Source organism: Lissotriton helveticus, chromosome 3_2, assembly GCF_964261635.1.
Source record: "Lissotriton helveticus chromosome 3_2, aLisHel1.1, whole genome shotgun sequence".
NCBI lineage: Eukaryota > Metazoa > Chordata > Amphibia > Caudata > Salamandridae > Lissotriton > Lissotriton helveticus.
In genome coordinates this window covers 406665666-406688899 of record NC_136062.1, presented here as the reverse complement: position 1 = coordinate 406688899, position 23234 = coordinate 406665666, and the positions used below count along the sequence as shown (strand labels likewise).

Here is a 23234-nt window from a genome sequence, read left to right as displayed (position 1 = left end):
CTCTGGAGGACCCAAGGCAGAAAATGAGACAACGCCAACTGAACCGCCTTCAATTCTCGCCAATTCGAGGACATTTCCGCCTCCGGCACAGACCAAAGACCCTGCACAGACTCCTGACCCAAGACCGCACCCCAACCTAGTACGCTGGCGTCGGTCGTCAGGACCAACCTCACCTGGGACACAAAGGGCGAGCCCTGCAAGAGGTTCCGATCCACCAGCCACCAGGACAACTCCCGGGCGATGGACACACCCCCCGGAACCAACAGCTCGTAATCCAGAGAGGCCGGATCCCAATGCTCCAGAAGATGATTCACAAGGGGGTATAAGTGTAAACGGGCCCAAGGAACAATCATCACAGTTGCTGACATCAGCCCCTGAACACGCAACCACTGGCGAGCCGTGGAAGACCGAGCCCCCAACACCTTCTTCAGTTCGTGCACAAGAGTCAGTCTGCGGGGCTCCGACAGGAAGACCTTCCCCAACCTGGTGTTGAACACCCCCCCAATGAACAACAGTTCCTGAGTGGGGTGAAGATGGGATTTCTCCAAGTTCAGAATCCACCCGAACCGTTGAAGGAGACTGCAAACCTCCCGGGACTGTGACTGAGCCTGAAGGAAAGAAGAGGAAGAAATCAACCAATCGTCCAAGTAAGGGAAAACCTGTATACCCTTAGCATGCAACAAACCCACCAAGGGCGCCAACACCTTAGTAAACACCCTCGGAGAGGTAGACAGGCCAAACGGCAATACCTGGAACTGGTAGTGATCCACCCCCACACAGAAACGCAGGAACCTCTGCGAATCCGCGTGCACTGGCACATGAAAATAGGCATCCCGTAGATCGAGAGAAGTCAGGAAATCCCCCACCGACAGGAAGGGAAGAATCAACTGTAGAGTCACCATTTTGAAGGACCGATGAGGGACACACAAGTTCACCGCCTTTAGATACAGGACCGGACGGAAGTCCCCATTTGGCTTTTGGATCAAAAACAGGATTGAGTTCACCCCCCGACCCTGTTGACTCACAGGCACCCTCACCACAGCACCCTTCGACACCAAGTCCCGAACTCCGTCCAATAGAGCACGACATCTTGCCAGAGACCTGGGAACAGGGGTAGCTTTGAACACATCCACCGGAGGAGTCCCAAATTCTATTCTGTAGCCCAGTCGTACCACCTGCAGAACCCACAGATCCCGAACGAACTCCTCCCAGACTGGCAAAAAAGAGGTGAGGCGACCCCCAACCGGCACCTTCAAGGAATCCATCACATAGTCACGATTTGGAGGGACCTGCAGAAGAGGAAGCACCTTGTTGACCCCGGGACTTGTGGAAGGAAGGGACACCCCGGCCACGTCCCCTACCACGAAAGGGCTGAGCAGCCATCTTAGATTGAAACGCTTGCCCAAAAGCCCGCAAACTTCCCTTTCTGAGAAGAGCGGACCGGAGCCAACAACTTCTTGTCCTCAGCTGTCTTTTTAATCAAAGCTTCCAACGGCTCCCCAAACAGCTTAGAGCCCGTGAAGGGAATCTTCATCACGGCCGCCTTCTGAGCAGCTTCCGCCTTCCAAGACTTAAGCCACAACTGCCTCCTAGCAGCAACCGATGCACCAGCAGCCGCCGCCGCAGCACTAAGGGAGTCGAAGGACAAGTCAGCCATGAAACGCAATTGTTGTTCCAACATGGACAAAGACTCAGAGGGATCCTCATCCTGCATGAGCTGCGCAGAAATACCCTGACAGTCCTTAAGAAGCGACTGAACAAGATAGCTGGTGTAAGCTGCAGACCGAACAGCCAGATTGGAGGCCGCAAAGGACCGCTTCAAGGCCCCATCAACCCGCTTGTCCCCAGGATCAGAAGGTACCGCATCCTCAGACACCACCAGGCTCTGAGACGCCATACCAGCCAGCAGAGAATCCACTTTCACCACAGCCGGAAACTCCTCCGTGAATCCCTGCAAGGGATACCTCTTAGCCAGAAACCGGGGAAAGGCATGCCTGTCAACATCCTTCCACTCCCCCTCCAGCACCTTCCTCACAGACGTATGAATGGGGAGGCTTTCCGGATCTTTCTTCAGGTAATTGGCGAAGAAGTCTTCAGACTCTCCACCCACCACAGGATCAGGGAATCCCAGATTGTCCCGAACATGCTGCAAAACACAGCGAAGGTCAGCCCCTTGGACAAAACGACCCTTCACCTTCTCATCAGAGTCAACATCCGGATCCACCTCAGCCGAGGCATCCAATTTCTGTCTCTTAGGCCCCTTGGGAACATGAGCCACAAAGGCCGCCGCCACAGCAGCCTCAATCATTTTCTGAATATCCGCCATGGAAGGAGCAGAGGAAGAACCAGCGACCACCTCTCCATCCTCACAGCCGAGCTCACGCACGTCTGCACCTCTACCCTCCATGTTGTAAACAGGAGAACAGAAACCCAGACCCCAAGATATACCCAGACCAATCAAGCAAAAATCCCCAAGGGCCAACCAGGGAACGCCACCTGGACCGGGAGCCAATCCCTACACAGGACCGAAGGCTGGGCTTCAAACCGCCCTATCAGTGAAGACCACCAACCTACAAAAGGAAATGATTGAACAGGGCCCAACTGTAAGGACACGAAGAAACCCAGAAGACCCCGCCCCAGGAACCAGTGAAACCAGAGGTAAGAACTCCCCACCGCCCCAGCAGAACTGCAGGAGAGCAGAGCCTCCAAACTCCAAATGACCCCCACAGACAGCAGAGACAGGCCAAGGACAGGGGAAAAACACCATGGGGTCCCACCACAGCAGAGCAGGAAGAGGCCAAGACTCGAAATCAAGCCCCATGCAAATCCCTCCAGCAACACAAAAATGGCAATTAGGACCGCCAGTAGAGGGAGCTCCAACTACAGAAACGCGGGGAAGAGAACCTAACCTAGGTAAGATCAAAGTCGGACTGAACCTTAACATCGGGCCCCCACGGACCAAACAAAGGCAGTCCCCCCCCCCTCCCCGCAACCCCAGACACCACCAAGGATTGCAGGAAGCAATAAAAAGGGGGAAAACACGGGCACGAAAGAAACGAGCACCAAGAGTATGGATAGAGACAGAGAAGCCAAACCGGCACGCCCTCGGCGTGCTGAAAAAGCCAGCCACACACCCCCCCTCCCTCCCCGGGAGCACCCGCTAGAGCAGGGAACGAACCCGGAAGAGGGGAGGCTGCAGCAGGGAGACACCACCACCAGGCAGTCCGGACCCCCAACCCCATGGTCCCGCTACAGCAGGGACTCAAAGTAAATGCCCACAAGGTAAAACAAAAACAGGCACAATAGGGGCTAAAAACGGGCGCTTAACATCCCGTTTCACACTTACCAGATAGGAGGCCAATTCCAGTGCCCCCCTCGACGAAGTCTGCTCGGAAGTGATTCCGCAGAAAAAACAAACAGGTTGTTGATTGGCAGGTCACTGGATTATATGCCTCAGGGTATGGGTGTGGCCTGGAGGGAAGGGATGGGTTTCAAGTTGCTTGGGAGTTTCTGGTGGGAGGAGCTATGCTCATGTAGTTAGGACTGGGACGGGGAGGGCTGACGAGGAGGTAATGCAGCCAAATGAGTGGCAGGGAAGCCAATTAATAGTAAGCAGTGGGCGGGCTCCGGACAAAAAAAATATGGTTGGTCAAGACTATCGTAGGGGGTAATGTGGGCATTTAAGGTGAATAGATTCGACCCAAGGAAAGAAGTGGTGCGAAATAGGATGTTCAAAGGGAGAAAGAAGAATACATTAAAAAGTTATCACTAGTGAATGTACACTATAAGAGTAAAACACCATAACTAGTGTGGTTGCATTACTTTTGACACTTTTCCAAGATTTGTAGACGGTGCACAGTGTAACATGGTAGACATTGAGTAAGCACTGATGTAGTACACAGTAGTCACAATACTATTTCGTACTGCATATCTTTTTTGTTATGTGCATGTGACATTTAGTTTTTTCACTTCGTATATGTCGAGTTTACTTGAGTGAATATGAAGTTGTGTGGATTGTGCAATAAGTTAGTCTCAGTGAAAATACTGCTCCCGATCACCGCTTCATTTTATTTTGGCTTTAGAACCTTTGATGTGGGCCATGAGAGAATCTAAAATGGTTGCTGGAATTATAGTTAATTATAGTCCTCGTCAGGTATCAGTGCAGGCTGATGACGTAGAGTGGCACGTCACCAAACCACACTCGAGCACTCCAGCCACATCAGACTGCACTGACATTTTTTAAGTGCATTCAGTTTCCAAATTAATTGAGAGTTTCAACTACAGGTCACTGTGTTTTTCCCATTTAATTAAAATGCTTTATTACAAAATGCAATAATAAGCATTTGTTTATCTTTAATGGGTGGTATATTGATCATGTAACACAGCGAGGTCATGGGTTTTTTTACGTCTTTATGGGCTTGTCCAGTGAACACCATAACGGTCTCCATCACTACTGAGTAAATATTTACTGGAAGGCTCATGTTTTTGCATTTCCTGACTTGCCTGATCAATGCCCATGAGGTGCGCCTACATACTGCACCCGTTTGATACCAGTGTCAGAATGATAATTAGATGCAAAAGGGATTCGTGTTTAAGATTGGTCTGCTCAGCGAGCCAAGCATGAACGCTGCCCTGGACCGGTTCCAAAGCCGGTAACCTGGCTCAGTGAGTCAATGCACCTGCTGCAAGAAACATTCGCCGCAGGACACAGCACTGGTGCTGCCAACTCAGCGCTTCATGTGTCTGAGGTCGGTAACTGAGCTGCTGCTGGGCGGCTCCAACTAAAAGTAAAACGAGTTATCTGAAATTCGAGGTTAATTTGTGCTGGTGCACTGTACAATATTAACATCAAGTAAGTTTAATTTAAAAACATACACATATGTTCTTTACAGCTAGCCCAACAGCCCTGGCTTGAAAAACAACCACGAGTTTGGCTAGGAGCATTTGAGTCACTGCCGGAAATCACTTTTACAGCAACATGGAATAACAATACGCGATTTTATCTCTCTTGTTTGGGTCATGACTCAAAGTCAAACCGAAAAAGAGGAGGTGTAAAGAAGTTACTTCCACTTCTTAGTAATCATAGCAAATTTACGGGCAGGCAAGTGTCCATTTACTGCCTAATGTTTAACCACAGATCAGGAGAGGTGGGGGGAGGGGCGGTAGTGCCTCGCTGCAATTTCAAGGGGCTTTGTCAATGTAGTACAGTTTTTTCATATTGGCTTTTAGAACACGTGTTTTTAAGTTGATTTCTTATTGCTTTTCTCTCCCACAAACCCACGCGTTCACCCAGTAACCACGTGAATGTACGACTTGGGCAAGGGGCCATTTGTTAGTCGAGTTCTTGGCATTTGTATAGCGCACATTCGGTCATTAAAACAGCCTCGTGGCACTTCTGGCCTCGAGGTTACCCCACAGACCAGTCTTGAGCCGGCTTTTCTTAGTGATGTGTTACGAGAATTTCGTTCTGGTTCTTTTCTAACTTGGTCAGGTGAGAGATAAAGCCTTCTTACAAATATTTAACAAAATATTCTATAGGTTAGCCTCTGGGATTACAACAACTCTGCCTACTTTATAAATACATTTTAAAAACTGGACATAACCCACAGTTTTACAAATATGCAAAATATAGCACTACCACCCAGTAAGGGAAAAGAAAAGTGAGCCTCTCTAAGACTGCTCTCTTTAGTACAATACTACTCAACTCTCTTATTATAGACTTTCTACAGCGATAGAATAAGGTTTTGATAAAAATTGAGAGAATGCAAAGAGCTTGCCAACCTTACATACACGGAGTGGGTGACAACAGCCTTTTCAAGATGGCGCTACCTTGGGAAAACTTGACACACGTACCATTTCCGCTGACCCCACCCCTCACGCTTTATCTCAACACGCCTGACCTTCTGATGAAGCTACCTGTGGGTTGTGGCCTGGATTAGTCCAAATCTAGAGTTGGTCTCAACCATTCCGATGTATTTTTGGACTAAACAACAACCAACTCGGAGCCCAGAATTTAGGTGGAATCCACAATAGAGCGGAGGATACAATTGTGGGGGAACACTCAATGAACTACTGTTGGGGTGACTGAATCCACGTCCCATCCAGACAATGCGTGTTTGGTGAAGGAGGAAGCATCTGGACGGCTCTTGCATCTCTGGTCTATACTCTAACATATTGTGCCAAACCTCAATATTTTGTTAGCTGTATGTACCTAGTAGGAAGCACCCACAGGAGACTCAGCATTTTACTTCCGTCTATTTGTGTAATAGGCTTTTTAGGTCGAGTATTCAAGACCTCTTGTATATACTTTAGCAAATGCTTATATGTGAATGTACTTTGTGGGCATTGGAGATCAGCCCTATGGCTTGTCTGCTTCTGAACTTTTTTTTTTTTTTATCTGTCCTCTGCCTCTATTTAACTGTCTTAATAGAAAACGACCAACAGAGGTCAGTAAAATACCAGAATTGCTTTGTGTATATGGACTCATTTAAAAAAAAATTCTGGCAACAGCCTCTATTTAACTTTCTTAATAGAAAACAACCAGCAGAGGTCAGTAAAATACCAGAATCACTTTAGCATTCTCTAGATTACAGTCCATAGAAATTGTCTTTCACGAGCACCCGTAGACAATAATATTTTTCTCAAATCTTGTATTTTCAGTGATATGACCACTGAAGGCTCAGAATTTATATTAAAAACAAAGTTTTGGACTATACCAGTTCCTGCTGAAAGGCAATATTTCTCTCCATGTGCTCCCATACCTGGAGTGTCGCTCAGTTTGGTGCTTATTTTTCCTCCAAGTTAAAGAACAGTAGATGTTTCAGCACTCAGGTTAATGTGCTGCTTAGATAAATACATAGAAGGTCCCAAAGGCGAGACCGATTGCATTGCAAATGCTTGTTTACCTGTGTCACAGGAGTGTGGCCTATAGTTTCCCTTATGTAACGTTCTGCTGCTGGGCGCTTAACTCACCCTTTATCTACATCAAGTTAGTATGTATAGCTGTGCAACGCCCTTGTAGTTGAAAGCATGTGCTGTATGTATGTGCGTCAGTGTATAGTGCAGTCCATTGAAGACTCTGGGTACAGAGGCCAAGGATTGACTGGAGGAGACTATGGTGATAGAGGGATTCCCCCCCCCCAGACAGATTTGTGGATTGCTGCATTTCTGTGAGCTGGGTGGAGACACACACAGACTTGAGGAAGAACAGTCAGGCCCTTCAGTACACTACAAAGGGTGCTCTTTCAATTAGGAATAGGACACGGGAAAGGGGGGATGAACACATCTCAGGCAGGAGATGGGGCTGATAATAGATTCATAAACAGTAGGGCTGGCGCCCTGGACTACCCTTTTGTTGCACAAATCCCTGTGGCCGACAACCAAGTGTGAACATCCCATGATGTGTGTCCTGGGTTATCAACTTTGGGGTCAGTCCTGCTTTCAAGAGGAAGAGGGGCAGAGGAGTGGGTAGTGCAAAAGAAACAGACCCCCAATATGAAACCTCAAAGACACGAACCCCAAGTCACAGTCTGCAAAATAGATTTTAAGAAGGGGTGCCCGAGGCCCACAAAATTGTTAACTGTCAAAACAGCAGCTGCAGCTCTCTGTGAAGTCTGCAAGTCAAACACTCCTGTTGTCCCTAGTCACACAACCCCTGCCGGAGCAGGTAAGACTGATCATAGGGCCAGAAGCTCCTGGGATACTTGCTCTGCGACTTAGTGCTTTGGGCGGTCTAACACTTGACGTGTAGAAGAGCTGCAGTAGGACTCCCCACACTCGGACTACTAGTGGGACTTAACCTGAATGTTGCATCTAGTGAATGGGGAATAAACACTGCTGTTAGTGAGAAGGAAGTGGGACTCACTGGATAGTGAACATTAAAGCCATGAGCTCAGGGGGCTGCGTGTATTGTTTGTGCATGCTATATTTCACTGTGTCTTTGTATATAAAAGCTCCTTTTTCCGTAAAAGAGAGTTTTCAACTGGATCATCATTTATTGGTACTATTTAACCTATTTTGAGTTGTGAGCCTGAGTTCAGTGCCACAGATCTATTTCCCCCAAGAATACCTTGGACTGCGCGACCCGTGCTACTACTGACAGTCAAATGCTGAAACGGTACAGGACCCACAGTAAGTAGGCCCTGCGCATCAGGACGGGGGCCACAGCAAGTTGGCCCCCGCGCGTAAGGACGGGGGCCACAGCAAGTTGGCCCCCGCGCGTAAGGACGGGGGCCACAGCAAGTTGGCCCCCGCGCGTAAGGACGGGGGCCACAGCAAGTTGGCCCCCCGTGCGTAAGGACGGGGGCCACAGCAAGTTGGCCCCCCGTGCGTAAGGACGGGGGCCACAGCAAGTTGGCCCCCGCGCGCGTCAGGATGGGACCCACAGCAAGTTGCCCCCCCCGCGCGTAAGGACGGGACGGGACCCATGGTAAGTTGCCCCGCGCGTAAGGACGGCACCCACAGCAAGTTGGCCCCCGCGCGTAAGGACGGCACCCACAGCAAGTTGCCCCCCCCCCACGCGTCAGGACGGGACCCACAGCAAGTTGGCTCCCGCGCATCAGGACGGGACTCACAGCAAGTTGTCCCCCCCCCCCCTCGCCCGCGTGTCAGGACGGGACCCAGGCCCGGCACCAGGAATTTTTATTTGGGTGGGCCAAGGGTGCATTTGGGTGGGCCACTGGGACTCAATTTGTCGCATATATTTCTGGGCAGGCCTGCTTCAGGGCCCTCATTTATCTCTTCTTACTCTTGCAAGGCCCAGTAAAACGCACTCTTTTCCTTCTAAATTTTATTACTCTCAAAAAGTGCCTTTTCCTTGTAATGTTCCTTTGATGGGAAGAGGCGGATTCTGTGGTGGGGATATCAGGCAAATGACACTTCTCGGGCTCCCTCTGTGCGAGCCTTCAGGGAGAATCCCTCTTCATTACTACCTCCACCTGACCCCAGACTCTGCAACACACTCCCTTACAGGCTTGAATATCCACTACTCCTCTCCAGTGCACCTTATGCCACAGCTGACCTTGGGCCCCAGCCCCATATCAGGCCCCATCGGGCTCCACTTTCATTTTGCCCGGTAAAAACATTAGGAAAATCACCTTCAAACTTAAAACATTGAATATAGCAGTACATGTAATAAGCACGCACTTTAAATTATGTTCCACAGTAGCCCTTATGACCCGACTGCTAATTAAATAAACAAAAACAGAAAGGCCATGAGAGGGCCGGCTTTATCGCTGATGGGAAAGTCTTTTTTGGTGCCACACCAATAACCTTTCTCTGTAAATACCTTTACTACCACCTTCCAAAAGTGCCCCTCATCCCTCCATGACCCCCCTATTGACCTCCTCCTCAGATTTCCTCACTGCCTCACCCACAAATGCCCCTCATATCCCCATAGCCCCTCCCCCTCATGACCTCCTCGTCTAACTCCCTCACTACCACCCTACACCAGTGCCCTCATCCCTCCCTAGCTCCCCCTCCACCCCATGACCTCTTCCTCGGATTCTCTCACTACCACCCTCCATCAGTGCCCCATATCTGTCTGCAGCCCCTCTCATGACCTCCTCCTCAGGCTCCCTCCTGCCACCCTCCACCAGTGCCCCTCATCGCTCCTTAGCCCCTCCCACTACCTTCTCCTCGGATTCCCTCACTGCCACCCTCCAACAGTGCCCCTCCTCTTTACGTAGCCCCTCTCTCATATGCATTTCATTTGTTGTATTGCGCTACTCATATCAGTGTAGTGTGTGTCAGTACTTTACATCGCACACACATTATACAGAGACAATGAATCATACAAGTATGTAAATCAGTCTATAGGGAATGTCACATAAGCCAATGAGGATTACAAGGTGTATGAATCACATGTCATCCATACTGGTGGGCAGTATATTTTAAAAGGTTTTGGTATGGGGAAACACAACCTTAGGATTTAAAGACGATTACATGGGGGTCAGCTTTACTGATAAAAATTTATATCTGTCCAAACATACTCATTTTAGCAACATTAGAATAATGAAAGACTGGGGAAGTTCTAACTATATCACAAAACAAAAAAAGCGAAGTTCTAACTATACCATTCATGTTTGTAGACAGCTCTTAGATGACAGTTCATAGGTCACTGTCCTATGATACGATTGTAACCTCTGAACTCCAAGTACCGTAACACAAGGATCTCTGCGACAAAGGCAGTAACCCACTGAGCTATCCAGATACAATACAGTTCATCTGCATTTAAAAACTTTAACAAACAAATGATTGCTCTCCAGAAGGATCATTAATCACCAACGTTATCTGGGCATTTTGTATTGTCTTATTGTTGTCCTGCATCAGCCATGATAATGATAAAAACTGTTTAAATAAAGCTCACACGAAGTATGTGTCCTGCTGGGCCAGTGCAGATTTAAAAAAGAAAAAAATGTAGTAACACATTCTCTTACCTGCTCCATTAGTCAAACTTTGTGTCACAGCCTGATGTGATAAGCCACTGCAGGGGTTAGGAAAGGTGACTAGGAATAAACAAACTTATTTTCGCCTGAGCTGCTTAGAAAAAGAAATATCAACGCAGCAGGACAATAGGCAAAGGTTACCAAAGGTTACCAGTGTCAAAGAAAGGATTTGTCACCTTTCACTGTGCCGAGATGAAGGGGTGAAAAAAGTAAACAAAGCCTTGTTAACATGTTAATGGTCTTTAAAGACCTGTGCAGTACTCGGGTGTGGGGCTGCGATAATCTCTAAATCTGTCTGTGTGTGTGCGCCCGGGAAAGCTGCCTCGGCCGGGCTGACACACACGACCTGAGCGCTGCGCGCCTGCCTTTCAGCCCTCACTACTGAGGGCCAAGGCTCCTGTTTGGGTGGGCCAGGCTCATGTTTGGGTGGGCCTGGCCCACCCGGCCCACCCTCTAGAACCGGGCCTGACGGGACCCACAGCAAGTTGCGCCCCTCCCCCCCCGCGCATCAGGGCGGGACCCACAGCAAGTTGCGCCCCCCCCCCCCGCGCATCAGGGCGGGACCCACAGCAAGTTGCCCTACCCCCCCCCGCGTGTCAGGACGGGACCCATAGCAAGTTGGCCCCCGCGCGTCAGGACGGGACCCACAGCAAGTTGCGCCCCCCCCCGCACATCAGGGCGGGACCCACAGCAAGTTGCCCCGCCCCCCCCCCGCGTGTCAGGACGGGACCCATAGCAAGTTGGCCCCCGCGCGTCAGGACGGGACCCACAGCAAGTTGCGCCCCCCCCCCCCGCGCGTCAGGGCGGGACCCACAGCAAGTTGCGCCCCCCCCCCCCCCCCCGCGCGTCAGGGCGGGACCCACAGCAAGTTGGCACCTGGACATCAGGAGTAAAAGGGCCTAACCCCCACGGTTCGGGGACCAGTAGCTCGTGCTTACCCTGAGGCCAAGATGAAATGGGTTCTGTCAACGGTACATTATACAGGAGACTGTAAATTCAAGACTTCAAGTTGAAAACAGTCACAGGATGCAACACATTTCCAAAGGTATCTTGTACACTGAACCCAAATATTCTGCAGCAGCTTTGTTATTTAAACACTGAAAGCAATTTTTAACGTGTGCTTCTGTGAAGATAATTGCACCTTAAGAAAACTATGCTGCAGCAGCCTGCAAGTGTCAACGCACACAAATAGGTATGTTAAACATTTCTTAATCTTTTTAATTGCTCGTTTGGAAAAAATCACGCCCCAGAAAACCCAAACCTGGACGGATTAGAGTTTTGTTCCAGAATTAGTTGATTGGGGTCAAGGGGAAAATGGTCTAATCCTTAGTCTTTTTCAGTCTAGTTTAAGTTACATGAATTTATCGACAGCAACACATGGACTGAGTATGTGATTTCTTAACTGTGTATCTGTCAACTAGACACCCGTATGGTGGCTTACGCCTGCAGAGTCAGATTAGGAGCTGAGCAGATGGGGTTTGAGGTTCAAGAGACTTGTATATGCCTGCAGAGTCAGATTAGGAGCTGAGCAGATGGGGTTTGAGGTTCAAGAGACTTTTATATGCCTGCAGAGGCAGATTAGAAGCTGAACAGATAGGGCTTGAGGTTCAAGAGAGTTTTTATTCGCAGGCTGTGGTCCTAAGTAGTGGGTATTTCCATTTCACACACGCATCTTCCGCATTCCATATCAAATATGTGGAGGTCAGTCTGAAATGCGAAAGCTTTGTAGTTCTTTGCAACTGAGCATGTTCCTACTATCCCAGGTGTCACTTTTCAGACAGAGTTCATGCTTTAGTACAAGCTGTGACGGACTGCAGAGCCCTAGATCAATACAATCTAGAATTACAATGATCTGGGCAGTCATCACATTCAGGGCACGCTCTTTGTGCTGGCACAGGGAGATAAACGAGTAAAGTGTGAGGGACTTTCTCAGTCAAAAAGTCCAATAAAGAACCCATACATGAATACATAAACATGGAAGGAACAGCCTGGCTGCAAGCAGTTGCCAGGCTCACCTGTGCTTTGCACACGGGGAGGCTGCTTACAATAGATATACATTTACTTTATTTGTACCTGGAAATAATCTGTAATGAAGGATCCCAGCTCACTCTTCAGGAGACGCCTGCAGGGAGACAGAAGTGTACAGACAGAGCCATGAATAGAGATGCTCACACAGACACCACACACACCATCGCAGGATTTCATGATCAGACTCACTACTTGGCACTCCTACAGCCCCTATGTGCCATCCAGAACACCAGATGTGGCATATACACAACGCCTCCTGGTGCCACTTCTACGTTACCCAGGCATACCCCCTTTGCTGCACCCAACCCACCATTCCCCTGTGCACTCTGCACTCCCATGCACCCTACACATATTCAGCCCTTGGCACTAGAAGTGGGCGAGCCAACCCATTAACAGGGAGAGCCGACGTGGAGCTGAGTCGAGGGTCTGACTAGGCGCTAAGGGCCTATGCATGAGCCAGGCCATTAAAATATTTAGCATGTAAACTGTGCAACAAGCACCAAATTAAAACATTTCAAACATGCTACAAAAAAGTGTATTTCATACAGAAGTGTTTTAACTTAGTACATCAGGTTGTCTCGCCTCATTAACAGCCATTTATTGGTAGTGACAATTTTTAAATATAAAACTTAAAAATTCATGTCCACTGCCATGAAAACAATGCCTTTAGAGAAGTAAGTGGCAAGTCACTGGTCATGTATACCCCTTATGCAGCCTAGATTCCTACATAGAGCAACATTTTAGTCTATTTAAATCCGACCCAAGGAAGGTGCTTGTATGGCACACACCCTGAACTCACGCATTTCGAAGTGCTCTCAAATGCAAATAGTAAAAAGAAGCACAGTGAAATACAAATTTTCCTAAGATCACACAATGCGGATAAGCGGGGAAGCCATGGAAAAACCCAGGCTTTGTGGTATACATTGTTTGATTCAGCCTATAGAAAGGTATCTCATTTCCTTGCCTTGCTTCACATCAAAGGTTAGAGTTTCTTTCTTTTAATTCTTGGGGTATTAGGTTAGAGCGTGGGCGGCTGCAGAAGCCATATGAAAGCTCAGCTCGTTTTGGGTTTGACGGTCCATAAAACTTTAAGATAGAGCCCGGCATCTGGCTTGGACTTCCAGAGGCACGCCCCCCTCGACTTGGCACCCACATAGTCTACCTTCTCTGAGTTGCAGCTTTTGGTGTGCATTACCACAATCACCCTCACACAGCAATTGCATTACCATATAAGATTACAGCAGGCACTGGTTACTGCAAATGCATGTGTTTTAGGAGCTGTTTCTGAACAAAACGGTTGAGTTGCCTAAACTACTTTATATGCAAGCGACTGTCCAGCTTCTTGGGTATTTATGTTTAAAGCTAGTGATTTCGCAGAAACACTAATTCCAAACTGAAATTATCCACTTGCCTTGGCTGGCACCCAACACATCATTCACTGCGCCGAGATATCAATTCAACCAACAGTGAGATATGGTGAAAATCATGCATATAGTAATAATCAAATCCAAGCAACTATCTCCTGGGATTCTAGCTCTAATACACCACACCTTGCATACCACCTCAACCCACCTGACGCTTTCGTTCAGAGTGTAGAGCTCGTTCGTCTGCAGACCCCCACCTTTAAAGACATTGATCACCGCAGTCTGAACACTGCAAAGATAAAGGCGGGAAGAGGGAGAAGACAGCAGTTAGAGTGAACATGTCAGAATTTACCCATGTTTTTGTAGCGCACCACTGGACAGGCACTAAATGTTTTATTGTGCATTTAAACTTTTATTACTGTTTTAGTACTGCATACATATTTTACATATTCCCCTATTTGAGCTGGATTGACCTGTGACAGAGCTGCCAGGGTTTGAGCTCACGTTAATTTAGTGACTTTGAAGGTACACCCGGACCAGGGTTGGGATTGCTCCTAGAGGTGGGTTGTCACCTACCCCATATAACAGACCGGTTTCTTAGAGGGTGTCACAGTCCCTAGAAATCGCCCCTAAAACTGAAACTGGCTAAATCGCCTATTTCCAAAGCACTGGCAGCTGCAGGAAAGAGGACTAGTTCGGACATGGCAGAGACAACCCTCAAGAGACAGGCGGTATGGAGGCAGCATTTTTCAGCAGATGAGCACAGATGGAAGTAGTCTCAGATGGAGGATAGAGATGCCGACAAGTAATATAAGAGAAATATTATTCGTATGAAAAAATATTAACAATGACATTTCCTCCTGGAATATGAACACCAAAGGCAAAAAATAAACTACATGGAACAGGCTACAGGTCCTAGAGCTGTACTCATAGTTCTGAAATATAATAACTAGGGAATCTAAAATAACTAGTGTTCGTGAAATAGGCTGTGATGGGGGCTGGTCAAATTATGGTATTCTCAAGAAGGACACGTAACCAGGACTAGTAACACCTCTTGTCAGTCAGCCAATACAGAAAGGGAGGTAAGTACTCTGCCATTTCTTGATCTTACCTAATCAAAGCAATGTAGCATTATTTAATCAAATGATACAATAACTGAGTGTACCACTACTGTCCTCACAGGCATGCCAACACAGTAGCTTCAATGCCCTGACAGGAGAACAGTTGTTCTAACATTTAGCTAACTTTAGCAGTGCCCACTGCAAAACAACGCTTACCTGTTCCAGGCAGAGTTGGAGCTGAGTTGCATCGCTTGTCGGGTGGCATTGAAGCGGGGAAGATCACTCAGGACCGGAGAGCTCATGAAGCGAGGGCGTGATGACTTCCGGAAAGAACCCATCTTATTTAACTGGATGGTGAAGTAGGGGAGTGGAGTGGGACTTCCAATCATATGTGCAAATGTGGGTCCCCTCTCTTGGGACCAGCCTAGCAAAATGGAATTGTCGAGAGTCACAATTATGGGTCCTACAAGTAGTTGTGGTCTCCTGCAACAGCAGGGCCCAGGGCAGGAATGGTGTTATAGTACAAATCCTGTTCCCTCTTCTTTGGATACCCAACTTACAATGTCTTTGTGATGCAGCCTCGCGTCTAACAGACACCACAGGGATACATTTGAGGAACTGTCTATGCAGGAGGCATCTTACTCTTGAAGGTCAGCTTGGGATACGGTACATGTCAAAACTGTGCCGGAGCGCCCGTGGATTGTTTTCATGAAGGCAAAAACAATTACTTCCCCTTCGAGAGAAGTGGAGGATCATCTCTTGAATAAGGAAGCTTTGTGAGGTACTTTCTGAATCTACGTCTTGCAGAACTCCTTGATGGAGGTGCGTCTTCTGTCCTTGGTGGTTGGTGCAGATCAGAATAGGCGCCGACAAACCTCGGTAGCACTGCAGTCGTGTACCACAATGTTCATGTAGGTAATCTACCAAAGGAAAAACCAACATGAAACCCTGAGTAAAAAGACAGTGCACAAGCAAAATATTATAGCACTAGCCTGTTTATGGAAGGGATGGTTTTGGTTAATATGTTCCATTAGTATGTTGATATTACCAAGTATTCATAGCTAAAATACCTACTCGGTCAAAAGCAAGTATCAGGTATTGGGCACAAGTTCAACAACTAGGCACTACACATAGCTCCGGACTAATCCACGACAACTGCTGTACTCCTGCCCCAGAGGAGATGCTACTTCCGTAGGAACTCGGATGGGTCAGCCGAGAGATGTCGCATCTTCAATATATAATGGAGAACAAAGTGGTCTACATAGAAACTTCTAAAGATTTCCAACACAAGAACTCTTAAGGAGTATCCGACTTTAGGTATTGTGTGCAATCAGTGTTGAAGGAAGGAACAGAGTCATGGAACCCACCAAAGAAATGGCAAATTACAACAGTTTACCACAAAGCGATAGAATATCCATGTACAACGTCATCAATGGGAAACACCAGGTCGTTGAGTTAGTATCTACAAAGAAGGCAAGGAAGAACAGGATGACATTCACCAGAATTTGATCAAAAACAAAACCAGGTGCTTTAGATCCAGTCCTGCCAGGATTCCAACATGCACAATGCATATATCGCTTTACCCAAGGCAGAAGACATCCTGGTATCAGTCCTTTTGGGAGGAACGAGTTTAGGCTTGGGGCGGACAGGGCGCTGGCACAGCAGAAACTTGGCACGACCCAAGCCAGTCGGCACCTGTGCCACCATAAGCAACTTTCCAGACTATCCCATGCATACAGCAAGATCAAAACACCTGTGACTGGCTCATTTTCAAAGCATCAATACATCTGACGCATTATTTTGTTATTGTATATTAGATACAAGTAGATTTATATAAACAATAATTATGGCTTCATTACAACAACAAGAACAATTATGGCTCCGGAAAAAAACGTAGTCAAAACTAGATGCCTGAGAATGTACAAACACAAAAGCACAGGACACAACTCGTCAATGAAGTAGAACTATCTGTTGCAAATATTTAAGATAAAAAAGAAAGAAAACAGGTTATAAATGTAAATACTCCAAACGGGACTTTGCATCACTTTTGTGTGTTTTTTCTCTTTCAATCATCTGACGGGGTCCTCTAAGAGACCTATAAAAGGTCTTCATTGCAGTCGCCACCTTTCTACTCATCACCTATATCGGTATAGTATGCCAGTGTTATCAACCAATGCCAATGAAAGTAACTGCAGCAACAACAAGGTGATGGATGGAATCCTTGAATTAATCTCAGCAGTAGCAGTCACTCGTGGGAACATCCCAGTCCATCGTATTTCACCCACCAAGCCACTTTTGGCAGAAGTACCAGCTACTGCAAATCAGTCTTGACACTACTCTGCGTGGGAAGAGTCAGTCAGTCACGAACTGCCAGGTGAGGACATCTCCAGAAGACACCACAAGCAACCCCAGACTGTTTTCCACCTGCTAAGGTGTCATCAGTGAGGTATAGCTCAAGTCCCATGGCACAGTAATCATTGGACTCACATCTGTTCTGGTTCAGGAATGACCTGGTCTGGCAGTTCAAGTAGGTTTGTTCAGATTGGAGCAGGGTCCTAACGGATGTGGCTTGGTGTGGGCATAATAACTATGCGCGGGAATTCTACCCAAAGCAATTTCCATTTATTATACTTATTTTAAGCATCCTCCCATCATATTGTGTGTTTGTTGAGCAAATTAAAGTAAAGAAAGGGAACAGCCTACCTACCGCATAGGCACAACATGGACAACTAACCTAATGACAACCGCGCACTCTGAATCTTTTGCAGAGACTAGGTACAACCTTATACAAGCATGGATTTAAGGTCATGGGAACTTCTACAGGTGACTCAAGGGCCATAAAAAAAAAAAAAAAAAAACACAATGCCCCTGCACTTGTACAAAAGTATATATAAGGTGTGTGGTAACAACACTGTCAATTAGCTCAATATGAGGGAAAATGGTTTAGAACAACATCCAACTCCTTCAAGTAGATCAATTGTCAGTAATCGTTTTTCAGACAAAATAGGGAAGGAAAATCAGGATGTAATCCGTTGTTGATGCAAAAGAGTTTTCGTTTATTGTTCCTTTAAGTAGGCCAACACGTGTTTCATCGCAGGGAAACAGACTGCGAATCTTCAGGGCCTAATAGGTGAGGTGCAAGGGCCACCTCGGATACGTGTATTCGAAAGATCCTGTAAGACGGAGTTTCACTGGTTGAGTGAAGTCGCACTCCGAGACCGGATAAGTCTCTTAAATAAAGCACAGAGTATCAACCGGGAGGAGAGGATTGACAGGTGACTTCAAATACGTGACACTGTCAACCAACAGGAAATGCGGGTACACCTTGTCGTAGCAGTTCTCCCTCTTGGGTTTCCCAGCGCCGTTTTCCGCTGAAAACGGCGCCGGGAAACCCAAGAGGGAGAACTGCTACGACAAGGTGTACCCGCATTTCCTGTTGGTTGACAGTGTCACGTATTTGAAGTCACCTGTCAATCCTCTCCTCCCGGTTGATACTCTGTGCTTTATTTAAGAGACTTATCCGGTCTCGGAGTGCGACTTCACTCAACCAGTGAAACTCCGTCTTACAGGATCTTTCGAATACACGTATCCGAGGTGGCCCTTGCACCTCACCTATTAGGCCCTGAAGATTCGCAGTCTGTTTCCCTGCGATGAAACACGTGTTGGCCTACTTAAAGGAACAATAAACGAAAACTCTTTTGCATCAACAACGGATTACATCCTGATTTTCCTTCCCTATTTTGTCTGAAAAACGATTACTGACAATTGATCTACTTGAAGGAGTTGGATGTTGTTCTAAACCATTTTCCCTCATATTGAGCTCATTGACAGTGTTGTTACCACACACCTTATATATACTTTTGTACAAGTGCAGGGGCATTGTGGTTTTTTCTTGCTCTAGTATGTACCAAGCTTGGTCCATCTTCGAACGGTTGTGAGGTTTTACCGTTCGCCCCATTGCCTGTACCAATTATTGTATACCTTTGTTTTAAGCTTTAATTTTACGGACACTCTGGTTGTGCGCCTTGTAATTCTGGAATACCTAAAAAAAACCCTCAGTCGACAGTGACTCAAGGGCCATGCAGGTCTTACTGGGCTCCAGCAGGGTCAATTGGGGCCTTTTATCTCCTACCTCAGTACCTCGTACATTTTGGAACAAAACTGAACATCAAGCACATTCCTTTTGCACACGACCATCAGAGTGGTGGTAGCAGAGCAGTCCAAGGCTTACTGAGGAAGGTGGTGTGGGCTAAGTACAAGGAAATCAATGTGTACAACAGTGCTCACTAACTCAATGCTCATCCAATACTCTATCGTTAACACCAATAAAAGAGTATTCACTACTACACTGTCACACATTAAAATTAGCTTCGGAACATACAAACATCCGGGTTATCACCGGATTCCACTATGCTTTAGGGAACGTATCAGGTTTAGATCTCTGCGAGTTACTTGACGGGGGACCCCCTCAGGAAAAATACTGCTCAGCTCTTTCAAGTGGTGCTACAACTAGCTTTGGGTGATCGAGGCACTCAAACCGCACTGCCTGCTCACAGGTGCACGCCCACCACACTTCGAGATAGGTGTGAGCGCAAGAAATGTGGATTGTCAAACCCAAAACTGGAGCGCTACGTGGGAGATAAGGATGCAACTGCCTCCCCGAAAAGTTAAACTCACTGAAATATCATCCACTCAACGAAAACAGGACCGAAGAGGCCACTTAAGCAAAAGCAGTAATGCTTGCTAAGGTGGGTTGCAGGGGGAACTAAAGGTATGTATGCACTTAACACCAGGCCATCTAGGGAGACCGTTGTGTCCCAACGGATGTCAATGCCAAACCATAATCCCATAAATTCTTTCCTCATGCAGACGCACCACTAATGTAATGTAATGTAATCAATGCCACTGCCTGATCTAAACGACTACCTGTTGGAAAGGCGATCCCAGGGGAGACAGAAGATGTCTGACTGCCCGCCCCGAGACCCACCTCTCTCTATGGAATAGGCCGAGCGCCGTAGGGAGGCCTCCTTGACGAGGCTCCTCTCCTACAATCGTAACAGCTGAGCAATCACACTACCACAGACGGACACCACACGAAGGAATATTCTCAAGAATCTTTATATAAGAAATGAAGGCACGTTCTCGTAAGGTTATGACACAGGGATCGAGGGATCCGTAAAGTCTTGGTTTCGGGAAAAAGGGGGTAGCGGGACAGTCTTGGTACCAACTGGTGCGTAGATAGTTCGAGGGGTCAGGCCGTGACAGCGTCGGCAGGGCCTCGATATTGTTCAGCGTTGATCAGGCCGCGACAGCAGGGCCTCGAGGGTGGTTCAGCTCGGTCAGGCCGCGACAGCGTCAGCAGGGCCTCGAAGGTGGTTCAGCTTGGTTAGGCCACGACAGCGTCAGCAGGGCCTCGAAGGTGGTTCAGCTTGGTTAGGCCGCGACAGCGTCAGCAGGGCCTCGAAGGTGGTTCAGCTTAGTTAGGCCGCGACAGCGTCAGCAGGGCCTCGAAGGTTCCAGGTGCATGAGTTCGGATCCGGATCAGCCGCGACAAGGTCAGCAGAGCTTCGACTCCAAGATACAACTCGAGTCCTAATCCAGGGCTGGCCCAGATATAGGACTGGAGTCCTTTGATGTCCGGACCCTCGCGCCTGGGGGTCAGAGGGGCCGGGATGAAGGTGTCCAGACACCCAGCAGGGGGGTGGAGCCAGCGCCCAGGGAGGCTGGAGGGCGATCGATACCAGGCGTCCGGGGACGGCTGGAGGGCCATCGAAACTCCCCTCCTCCGGGATCCACCAAGTGGCCATTCTACCACCTGGGAGGATCTTGGTGCCTCGATGTCGGGGCTTCGCTGGGGCCGGGGCCAGAGGTGGCTGCGGCCACGTGCTTGGGACGTGATGGGCCCACGATGGAGTAGGGTGGTCTGGCATGGTCGCCAGACCAGAAGAGTTGGCGAGCAGGGTCCGCCGGGGTCCCAGGGGGGAGAGCCGTGGGTTGCCAGGGGGGCTGCTCTCGTCGATGGTTCGTGTTCAGGGGGGGGGGGGTCGACAGCGGGTCGATGGAGGGCCGATGTCGTCCCGGGCCCGCCATGCGGGATGGGTAGGACCACGCCACGAGGCCGGGTCCAACACACGTCCCCTCCAGCTGAAGGCGGGGAGAGTCACCCATCTTCCTGGGGATTCTCCTCGTCGAGGCGGAAGAAGCGGGACAGGCCATCAGCGTTGGCGTGGTCGTTGCCAGGGCGATGCTCCACAGTGAAGTCCATCCCTTGCAGGGAGATGGACCATCGTAGCAGCTTTGGGTTTTCGCCACGCATCTGCATCAGCCACCGCAGGGGCCGGTGGTCAGTCTGGACCCGGAAGTGGGTGCCGAAGAGGTAGGGCCTGAGTTTCTTGAGGGCCCATATGACGGCGAAGGCCTCTCTCTCGATGGTGCTCCATCGCTGCTCTCTGGCCAGCAGCCGCCGGCTCATGAAGGCCACAGGATGGTCAGTTCCCTCGGGGTCAATTTGAGATAGGACTGCCCCGATGCCGTGCTCCGAGGCGTCGGTCTGGACTACGAACTCCCGGCTGTAGTCAGGGGCTTGGAGCACAGGGGCGGTACACATGGCTGTTTTCAAAGTCTCGAAGGCCACCTGACACTCGGGTGTCCAGTGTACCTTCTGTGGCCGGTTCTTCGAGGTCAGCTCAGTGAGTGGTCCCACAATGCTCCCATAGTTCTTTATGAAGCGCCGATAATATCCCGTGAGCCCCAGGAAGGCTCGGACGGCTGTCTGGGTGACCGGGGGCTCCCAGGCTATGATGGCGTCAATCTTGGGTCGGAGGGGAGCCACGTGGCCGCTCCCCACTTGGGGTCCCAGGTAGGTCACGGACCCTTGACCTATCTGGCACTTGCTGGCTTTCACCGTTAGTACGGCCCGTCGGAGGGCCGTCAGGACCTCCCAGAGGTGTTTCAGGTGCTCGGCCCAGTGGAGGCTGTACACTGCAATGTCGTCTAGATAGGCGGCACTGAACTCTTCTAGCCCCGCCAGCACTTGGTTCACCAGTCTTTGGAAGGTTGCCGGGGCGTTTTTCATACCGAAGGGCATCACCTTGAAATGGAAGTGGCCATCGGGGGTTGAGAAGACCGATCGCTCCTGGGCGCCAGGGGTGAGGCCGATCTGCCAGTACCCGGCTGTGAGGTCGAAGGTGCTGAGGTACTTGGCGGCTCCCAGGTGGTCGATTAGTTCATCGGTCCGGGGAATGGGATGTGCGTCGGTTCTGGTGACAGCATTCAATCTCCGGTAGTCGACACAATACCTGAGTTCCGGAGGGGTGCCAGGTGCGGCGGCTTTGGGGACCAGGACAACTGGGCTGGCCCAGGGACTGTCGGAGGGTTCGACCACCCCCAGGGCCAGCATCTTGGTAACTTCTGTCTGGATGCAGGCCCGAACTCGGTCAGGAACTCGGTAGGCCCGGTGTCGCACTGGCTGGCTGTCCCCGGTGTCGACATCGTGGCCACACCACTGGGTAACCCCGGGGGTGAGTGAGAACAGGTCCGTAAACTGCCCCAACAGCTCTTGGCAGTCCCGGCGCTGTGCGGTGGTCAGGTCGGAGGAGAGGGAGATTCCCTCGACGGAGCCGTCTTTCTCAGAGCACTTTAGGAGGTTGGGCAGGGGCTCGGAGTCGTCTTCGGCCCCATCATCTGTAGCTAGCAGCAGGCTCAGTTCCGTGCGGGCAAAATGAGGCTTGAGCCGGTTGGCGTGCAGAACCCGGAGGGGGTTTCGGGGTGACTCCATGTCCACTAGATAGGTGACGGGGCTCTTGCGCTCGATCACTTTGAAGGGCCCGACCATTTGTCCTGGAGGGCACACGGTTCGACCGGGGACATGACCCAGACCTGCTGGCCCGGCTCGAACTCGATGGATGAAGAGTTCTGGTCATACCAGCGTTTCATTTCCTCCTGGCTGGCCTCAAGGTTGGCCTCGGCAAGGGCCCGGAACTTCCGAGTGTGGCTTCGGAGGGTCAGGAGGTACCGGTAGACATCCGGTGGTGCGTCTTGGACTGTAGTCTCCCAGCCTTCTTTGACCAGGCTGAGGGGACCTCGGACAGGGTGCCCGTACAAGAGTTCGAAGGGGCTGAACCCCAGGGATTTCTGTGGCACCTCCCGATAGGCGAACAGGAGGCAGGGCAGCAGGACGTCCCATTTGCGGCGGAGGGGCTCTTCTAAGCCTTGGATCATCCCCTTGAGTGTTCGGTTAAACCGCTCCACAAGTCCATTCCCTTGGGGGTGATACGGGGTGGTGAATTTATACGTGACCCCGCACTGTTGCCACAGGGACCGCATATACTTTGATA

The 23234-nt window shown here is 49.4% G+C and overlaps 1 protein-coding gene across 2 annotated transcripts in view; it reads right to left on the bottom strand.

The window, feature by feature from the left end:
* Positions 1 to 23234, bottom strand: part of PRR5L (proline rich 5 like) — a 222597-nt gene that overhangs the window by 117984 nt on the left and 81379 nt on the right. For both annotated transcript variants that reach the window (XM_078684331.1, XM_078684332.1), the window contains exons 2-4: positions 15115 to 15818; positions 14046 to 14126; positions 12519 to 12567 (exon numbers count right to left, since the gene is read on the bottom strand). In XM_078684331.1, the coding sequence (XP_078540457.1) occupies positions 12519 to 12567; positions 14046 to 14126; positions 15115 to 15287 (303 nt within the window). In that variant the 5' untranslated portion in view covers positions 15288 to 15818. The remainder of the gene's footprint in view (positions 1 to 12518; positions 12568 to 14045; positions 14127 to 15114; positions 15819 to 23234) is intronic.